The 9118-nt window shown below is 34.3% G+C and overlaps 1 protein-coding gene across 1 annotated transcript; it reads right to left on the reverse strand.

The window, feature by feature from the left end:
* Positions 1-4: 4 nt before the first annotated feature.
* LOC115994847 (nuclear pore complex protein NUP58) lies at positions 5-6756 on the reverse strand. Its single transcript, XM_031119135.1, has 6 exons — positions 6217-6756; positions 5700-5814; positions 3622-4095; positions 2285-2822; positions 846-886; positions 5-557 (listed from the first exon to the last, which is right to left on the reverse strand). Exons 1-6 carry the CDS (start codon positions 6543-6545, stop codon positions 519-521), a joined length of 1536 nt encoding a protein of 511 aa, XP_030974995.1. The 5' UTR covers positions 6546-6756; the 3' UTR covers positions 5-518.
* Between the last annotated feature and the right edge of the window lie 2362 nt (positions 6757-9118).

Here is a 9118-nt window from a genome sequence, read left to right on the forward strand (position 1 = left end):
CATATAATAACAAAAAAAAAAATGAAATACGCAAGTTGTGAGTGTTGAATACATGTCAAATAGAGGTTCTATCAACTGAAACTGTTTAAAGTACATGATTGGCATTGACAGGACTCATCCAGCAAAGTCAAAGCAAGACAACAGATGAATAGTTTATTCGACACATTCTAATATCTCAACAAATGAACTACATCTTTTTCATGAGAGTCCACATCCAAACATTTTATCTAAGATTGTACCCTACAATGTTACAGTAACATGGATCTCCCAGCATCTCACTGACAATATTAGAAACACAAGGGATTAGCACAGCATTGGGATGTCATGATACAGAAGCACTCAATATGCGATCCTCAACTGAGTGAGAAATCTTTGTAGAAACACAAACTCCACAGCATAATAAACCACATTTACGAAAAGTGGAGAGCAAAGAAAAGGCTTCTGAACATAAAAATATGCTAATATCTTCAGAAATACAAGAGGTTTCCTCCAGATTTCATAACCCAAAGCCACTGTGGCTACCGTCGATTAGTTCGAGATTTTGTCTTTGATGATTTCTGCAAAAGACAATAGACATATGGGAAAAAAATAGTTATATACAGATGCATACCATGTAACTTGTAAGGAAATCATATAAAAGTATAGCAGATGATGAATGGAAGGAGCTCTGCAGCAAAGATAATTGTGTTTATTACTCTTCTTGCCACGTTGAATGATCAATTTATACCAACCAAAAAGAAAAATGGTAATTTTATTAAGGACTAGTGTTCCTATGGTTCTTTAAGCAAGAAGTACAAGATTGAATAAACTTGTACACAAAGTCAAAAGTGAGAAAATCTGCTCACCGTCGCAGCCCCAAAGCTAGCCCCAGAGCCTGTTGCAGCACCTGGGAAGTAGGAAAATTTATTAAGCAAATAATATTACATAAGAGCCTAGTTTTTTTAAAAAAAATAATAATAATAATAAAAAAATAAAATAAAAAAAATCAAAAAATGTAAATGCACAAGTTCAAATCAATAACAAAATTAAAGTTATGATCTGTAAATTAGTTGCAAATCATCAAGATTTATCTTCCTTTTTTCTGGTAATCCAACATAAATTGAGTTCAACAAGTACCATCAAAGGCTGATTCCGTGATGAAAAAGTTATAGTATGATTCAGAACTACATTTAATGAGACCCATTTTTTTCATAGAATATTATAATAAAATTTAATCAATTTCCATTTTATTATTATGCTAAATATTCTAATCTGATTACGTACTGGGAAAATAAATGGATTCAGAATTTGATCTATTCAATAAAATAAAGACAGAATAATCAGAAATAATATGGACTTTTTTTCTTCTTTAAACTAAACTTTCTATCGCTACAATAATCCACTATCAGGGGCTGTTCAAACTTTGAAGCTCCAAGCAACAACCAAGCTGAGCCAAACTGACCGTCCACAGAGGCTCCAACAAAGTTAGTGACAGTGGTCTGTACCAAAATCTTCAAAATCAACGAGGTTAGTGTGGTGATCAGCAGAAGGTTTTAAATACCACCTAAAACGATTGACCCTCCCCATTTTCTCATAAAATCCCCACCCCCGGGTTTCTTCTCACCCCTCTCCAACACCGTTGCACCTTCGCCCCACTCAGATTGGCCTTGTGGCCACCAATTATAAAGCCCTACTCTAGCCAAATTGCTCAACCCCGCCTCAATATACCATGCCACACTGCCAACAACCCAAGCCTGATCCCATGTAATGAGCTGTCAAGACAAACCTCCACATGCAGCCACCAATCAATACCAACCACCACCGAAATATACATCCCCACTGCCAACTGTGTAAATATGTCCCCCCCCAAACCCCCCTTTTCCCCCAACAGAAACCACTACCCAAAGTGTCACTTTCCAAACCTCTACACAGTTTGGCAGTTTAGGAAACTGATGAGATCAGTGTGCTGAGAAAATCTCTCTAAAATCCTACTACAACTACAGATGAACAACCCTAAGTTTCATCATTCTCTAAGTCCCAGGTCAAAAGTTACAGCTTCAAATGCTCAACTATACTTAAGTATTTATGGGAGCATTCAATATGTCACAAAGGGGCTCATATTATAAAGTAGGCCAAGCCCATGTACAAAAATGATTGGAGTCACAAAATTGTAGAGAACAAGAAAAAAAATGAGCAAGTAAAATTATAAAAATAAATAAATAAAAACATAATGTCACAAGCTCTCAGCCCAAAACTAAATTTACAGTGTGACCATTCTTTTGTAGAACTAAAAAAGGGAGGATACCTGAAGCAAATGGTGTTGAAAATAGTGAACCTCCAGGAGGAGGAGTTGAACCAAAGGATGGAACAGCAGTCCCAAACAATGAGGGAGTTGAAGCAGACCCAAACAAAGAAGCTGATGAGGATCCAAAAAGTGATGACTGTGGTGTAGCACCAGATGATCCAAATAGAGAGGATACTGGAGCAGAAGTGCTTGGTGTTGCAAACAGAGAAGATGGCACAGAAGAAGGGGCAGAAGCAGGTGTACCAAAAAGTGACAACCCACTCCCAGAAGAAGCAAATGTTGTGGCTGCAGATGTCTGTTGTGCAGTTGATGATGTCCCCTGAGTTCCTGAGTTTGTAAGCAACCCTGCAACTTGTGTCGATGGTTGTGAATTTGCAGGCAAATTCAAAGTTGGATGTACCCTTTTAGCAGCAGCTTCTTGTCTTGCTGTTTCACGCCGATCAGCCTCGAGGAACGGATCATTCCCATCCCCTCGACGGCGCTGGTCAGCAAGATAAGCTGCTTTCATGGATTCAATGTACTGATGAATACTCTCCACCTAAGGAACACATTTTAATGCATCTGCTATTAATCATAAGAAATATCAGGAAACAGCATACCAAACCATTTTGAGTGTGATCAACTCCAATTACATAAAGCATTGCGCTAGGTAACGAATTTTTTATAGATTATATAAATGAGTCATAATGTACTTTTTGGCATTTGCTTTGGTTCTAGGAAATCCCAATTGCTTTCAAGTCAACCACTGATGCGTACTCATAAATGAAGGCACCTAACCAGCCTCTATTTCTAAAAGTACCCTGGATAAATAAAGGGAAATGTTCCAGCATTATGGACTTTTTTTTCAACTCAACTCAAGTCAAAAGAGCTTTTATCCCAAAAGGCAGATTTGTAAAAAGAAATCGTTTTCTTCTTTTAAAAAATTCACAAAATCTGTCAGAAGACAAATATGGAGGGAAAACGAAGGGTTAGTTCATCATCTATATGTTATACAAACAAAGCCAAAAAAAGATACATGTTAGAATTATGGTTAAATGATTAAATTCCCCATAGTATCAGAGCAGGGGATCTTGAGTTCAATCCCTATCTCCACTCCAACCTCCCATTCAAAATGTTAAAAATCCCACATGTTCGGCCCCACTTATTAAGGGGGAGTTTAGGCCCACATGTGAAAGGGCATGTTAGAATTATGACTAAATGATTGAATTCAGCATTTACTAACAACTTAAACTTTTGGGACAATCAACAATTTATCAATACATATTATAACTGACAATATTTCACCAGGAAATTAACAGCAATAATGCTTGTTGAACACAAAAAATTTGTTATTTTACCTTAGCAGCCACATGAACAAAAAAGTCATGCACATTTGACATGACTTTTGGAAGAGACAGTATCAAGGAGGATCGAAAATTGGAAGAGTTTCTATCAGAATCTAAGAGAAGAAGCTGCTCTAACTCTTCAACCCACTGGCGGCACTCACCAAGATACTTCTCAAATCTAGAAACTGTCTGCTGTAAAAAAGGAGATGGTTTTCTTGGAACCCCGCTGTAGAAATCAAAAACTGGCACTATAGAGTTTGCTGCCATTTGACTACTTGAACCAGATGGTCCTGTTGCTCCTGGAGCTTGTGATGGTACAGTGGCATTTGAAGCACCTCCAGAATTTGGATGAAGGAACCTTGGGCGTAGCATCATGAAAGAACGAACAGCAACCTCTGTGTTCCGTAACATATCTTTCACAACAGACATCAGCTCCTGCAGCAGAGCTTTCTGTCGTTCCATGGCAGTACTAATTCCCCCCAGTTCCTGACAAATACATAAAAGATATCCATTTTCATGCACGTAAAACACTGCAGAAAACCAATAAGTACTGCAGTAGACTAAGAATAAAGGTCTTAACGATAAGATTTTCATAATACTATAATATAAAAAGGAGTTTCTTTTCTTAAAATCTTTTTTCAACTGATTTCATTGTCACTTTTGCTATAGATAAATTCAATTAAAATTATTTGTGTGAAATTCAACAAGACTGAGGTATGTGTGTTATATTACCAAAGCACCTAAAACTCTCCTCTCATAACAAACTCGAAGACTTGGTTATAAGCTTCCACTTGTTGAACTTCAATGTCTTACATGGTAGCATTGAAAGTCACTCCTGCTAAGGCCACATTTGCTTGCCTGCAATGAGCAGAATGGGAATAAATTTCCTATTGCAGCTGTTTTCCTTCCAAGGTGCCAATGACCATTATGGTGTTTTCATGCGATCAAAAACCCATTATACTTCCATTTCCATGTTTGCATCACTCAAGGAATGAGCCTGGCTTCCACCCTATAGCTCCCACCACCACTTTGATGCAGCCATGGGACTACTAATTGTTACTACTTCACAAATTCGCCCACTCAAGATTTATTTTATGGGTTCACATGTGAAGTTCAATTTTGTGTGGTTTAAAATTTCTAGATAAGTGTAAAAACAGTTTTTTGCCGGGCTTTTTATTTTATTAATTATGGTCAATTTTGTAGTCGGGAAAATCTATAACTTCTATGATTCCTGCAAATTAAGGGTATTTTGTTTAATTGAATCTAGAATTTTCTAGGGATCCTAAGTATCTTATATTTTATTAGGTTTTTAGTTTATTAGTCAAGCTAGAAGTCCTAATACTTCTAGTACAAGAAAATGTCCTTATCTTGTGCTCAATGCACTCAAAGAATCGATGGAGCTGATTAATATAAATATTGGGCCTTTGTGTGCACTTTCCTCCCTTCCACTTCTCTTTTTTTTTTTTTTTTTTTTTTTTTTTTTTTTTTTTAATTTTTGGTGTTGTTCACGTGTGCTGTTCATTCAGCCCCTAAACACCATAAAATTCTATCATTTTCCTCCTCCTTACAACCTCAAATCAAGCCCTTTCTTTTACCTATCAAAACCCAAAAACCCCACATACTTTCTTCTATCACATAGCCATCAAATAACTCAACAAACCACCTTGCAATTCTTTACATAAACCCATAAACCTTTCTTCAACCAAATTAATGGCAATGAGATCTACAAACCCATACCCTAAACGTGGTAATTGTTGTATTGGAACCCCCGAACATTTTTTTCTCCATAACCTAGATTTCCTAAGCAATCACACTTAGGTAGGAGAAAGCAATCACACCCCAAAGCCTAAAATATGTTGCAGGAATTTTATTGAATTCCATCTCTGTGTCTATATGATTCTCTTATCAAATTTATTCACTATGTAAAAAATCTTTATATAGGCTATTGCAAAACCCTTTCCTAGAAAAACTAGGACTCCTAATAACAAAGAATTGTTAGACAATACACATATATAGAAAATATTCAAACCTATCAGTCCTAATTCAATGAAGAGAGAAGAAAAGAAATTTGATAAAACTGAAGAGTAAACCTGAACAATATGGCTTGCATCAAGTTCAAACCCATCATTGGAAACCGAAGAATCATAAAGACGATTACATTGATCTAGCCTCTGGCTCTCATCTCTATACCCCAATATCCGCTCCCTATCGACAAAAATACTTCAGCAACTCAAAAAGCTCATACAACAATTATCATGTCAAAACTCAATCCACAACAATATATTACAAAAAGATAATAAGAACTATAAGTAAAACCCAAAATTAATGCCACATTTAGTTAATGAAATTTATATGAAAAAAAAGACCCTAAGCTCCTTTTAATAATTGACATTATCGTAGTACCAAAAGAAAAAAAAAATCAATAACTTGAATTTTTAAGGTTTCTCTATTTAGAAACCCAAGAGACTTTAACAAGTGGGAAAAAGAAAAGACTCAATTTTGCATTGTTTCTGTTAATTTTTCCCACATTCTCTCGGCAACCAAACAGAAAACACAGCCAGCAAAAAAGAAAAATCAAGAAATAGGAAATAAGAAAAAAAAACATACTCGATCTGGAGGAGAATTTTCTGGGACTCAGGATGGAGATCCGACCACTTGGTACTATAATTCGCCGGAGTTTTATCGTTAGTGAAGAGAAACAAATGCCGCTGCTGTTGTTGCTGTTGCTGCTGCTGCTGCTGTTGTTGTTGTTGCTGCTGTGGTTGAAACAGTTGCTGTTGTTGTTGCTGCTGCTGTTGTGGTTGAAACAGTTGTAGCTGTTGTTGTTGTTGTTGAGGAAAGAATGGACTACTTTGTTGAAAAGACTGAGTTTGAGGTTGAAACAGCGATTGTTGTTGTTGTGGTTGCTGTGGAGTAGAAAACATTGAAAACGCCATGTTGTGTTTTTTTTGTGTTTTTGGGTTTTGAATGAGAAAGTGTTTTCTGGGTTTTGATTTGGGAATTGGGGGATAGAATTGAAAGAAAAAAAAATAAAAATACTAAACCCCCAGTCTTTAAAACCCTAGGTTGAGAGGGAAGGAGGGGGAGTGAAGTGAAAGTGTGATAGAGAAAGACCCGCCCTTGGGCTTTGGTTATTTGTTTGGGAATTTTTAATTCAGAGCCTTGGAGTTGTGAGCTATTTTTATTTTTCGGTTTAGGAACTCTTTTATTTGCTGATTAGTCCCCAGTTTTTTTTTTTTTTTTTTTAAGTTTTGGGCCTCACGGATTTAACTAGCTCAAGCCTCTATGTGTTGCCGGGCTGAGAAATTTGGGCTGGCCTGCTTCGTTGATCCAACTGTGTATTGCGTTGGCCCGTATAACAATTGTAGCCCATTTACTCTCTTTTTCTTTTATATGTACTGGTTTAAAAAATATTTTTAGAAACTTTTTATGGTAAAATAAAAAAGGGTAAATTATACTTTATTACCATAAATTATACCTCATAGTACATTTTACATCCCAAACTATAACTTTTGTTATACATTGCATCTCAAAGTTAAATTTTGCTGTTAATTTTGACAAAAATTCAATGTTTAAGGTACAAAGTGTAATAAAGAGTATATTTAGGATTGTAAAATGTAATTAATTTTTTTTTAAGAGATTGAGAAGAGGGACAAGTAAGTCTTTTCACGTGATATCATATTTTTCTATCTAAATTAACAACAAACTTAATGTTAGAATACAAAGTGTAATAAGGGTCATAATTTATTGTACAAAATGTGCTTTCAAAAATTTTATGGTGTAGGCTTCAAAAAAAAAAAAAATTTATGGTGTAAAGTGTAATTTAAAGTATAATTTTCTCAAGAAAAAACAACTACTTTTTTTTTATAATTTTTTATAATTTTCATGAAGTATAGTATTAAAACTTTTGTTAAAAATTAAAATTGTCCATTAAAAAAAATGTCGTAATGCACTGCTAACCAACCGGACTCTTCTTAGAAAATCAAGAAAAAATTTAAAATAATGTGGAATCCTTTTCTTTACCTCGGACACTGCCCTAGACTAGGAGGGCCTTGACATAAGAAATGTGTCAAAACAAGTGTGGACAACTGCTGGTTTGGGCTTTCGCGAAAAGTTAGAGTTGGGCGCCTGAGTTAGGACTCTTATATAATGAGCCTTAGCTCCTACTCTGCCACTACTAACATGCACACTTTAAAGCCCAAAATACAAATAATAACAACATATGATAATAAGAAAATGGGTCAACAACTATTATTCTATGTCATTTCAGCAATTTCAATTTCCTCATCTCTGTTCAATTCCAGTTAATTCAATTAGTAAAGTTTTTAATGATTATATAAAAGATTTGGAGTTCAATTCTTGCTTACACCAAAAACTTATTAATGTCTTAGTCTAATGATAAAGAGTTATTATCAGAAGTGGATGTCATCGGTTAAAACTCTCTAAAAAAAAAAATTACTCATTGGTCTGATGATAAAGAATTATCACAAAAAATGAACATAGTAGGTTAAAACTATCTCTTAAAAAAGAAAATTTGCTCCTCTCCTACAATAATAAGACAATATATACCATTCCTTGCTAACGTAATTAGTCAATTTTTAATTGTTGGCGTCTTCTTCTCTTCCAACTTCAACTAATTAACGGGCATGAATTGCATTGCCTTAGTAAAAAATCTAGCCACCTACCACCATATAAACGTAATTTAAGTAAATTAGTATATCATGATATGAGAATTTTGGATCTAGCTTTTTTTTGTTTTTTTAATCACGTCATCGATGACTCTACATAAATTGGAATGGCAAGACAACACCTACTACTTAATCATAAGATTTATATATATATATATATATATATATATATATAACTTAATCATAAGATCAATGCTAAGGACAAAATTTTACTATAAACTTGATTGTAACCTAAGGACTACAACATCATCCAATATCTTTTTATTAGATATGAATTTTAAGAAATCTTCTATTAGATTGCATTTTCTTTTATATCTTTCATGCTTACAAAATTTTAAAAATATTAAAAATCAATAGCTATGCCATCAACCAATTGTTTAAATTACAAATTTTTGTAACCTAAAATTATACATAAAATATAAGTTTATTGATCATATAGCAAATAGCATCCAATTGACACAAAATTTGACATGTGTATTAAGAGCATAAAGAACATGTAATCTAACAGTTAAATTTTCAAAATATATAGCCATATTAATTTTTTTAAAAGAAGTTATAGTCTTAACCTACAATCAAGTTTGTAGCCAAACTTTGACCACTTGGTGATAAACACAATAATTTTCATTTATTTTTATTTTTTTGGTAACAGTTAAGTTGATAGATTTTTATTAATTCTTATATTGGCGCTCTTTTTGACAAATAATGTATCCAGATCTTTTCAAGTATCAAATTATTAACCTGAGCATTTACAATCCCTACGCCAAACACACATTGAGTTATTATAAGAACGAATCTCCTAGAGGTAACCTCAATATAAGGGT

The sequence above is a fragment of the Quercus lobata genome, chromosome 6, assembly GCF_001633185.2.
Source record: "Quercus lobata isolate SW786 chromosome 6, ValleyOak3.0 Primary Assembly, whole genome shotgun sequence".
Classification (NCBI taxonomy): Eukaryota; Viridiplantae; Streptophyta; class Magnoliopsida; order Fagales; family Fagaceae; genus Quercus; species Quercus lobata.

Coding starts and splice junctions, on each gene's coding strand:
- LOC115994847 (XM_031119135.1), bottom strand. CDS start 6,545: ATGGCGTTTTCAATGTTTTCTACTCCACAGCAACCACAACAACAACAA. Junction 5,815..6,216: donor AAAATTCTCCTCCAGATCGA/GTATGTTTTTTT, acceptor TTTTGTCGATAG/GGAGCGGATATTGGGGTATA. Junction 887..2,284: donor TTCAACACCATTTGCTTCAG/GTATCCTCCCTT, acceptor CCTACTTCCCAG/GTGCTGCAACAGGCTCTGGG.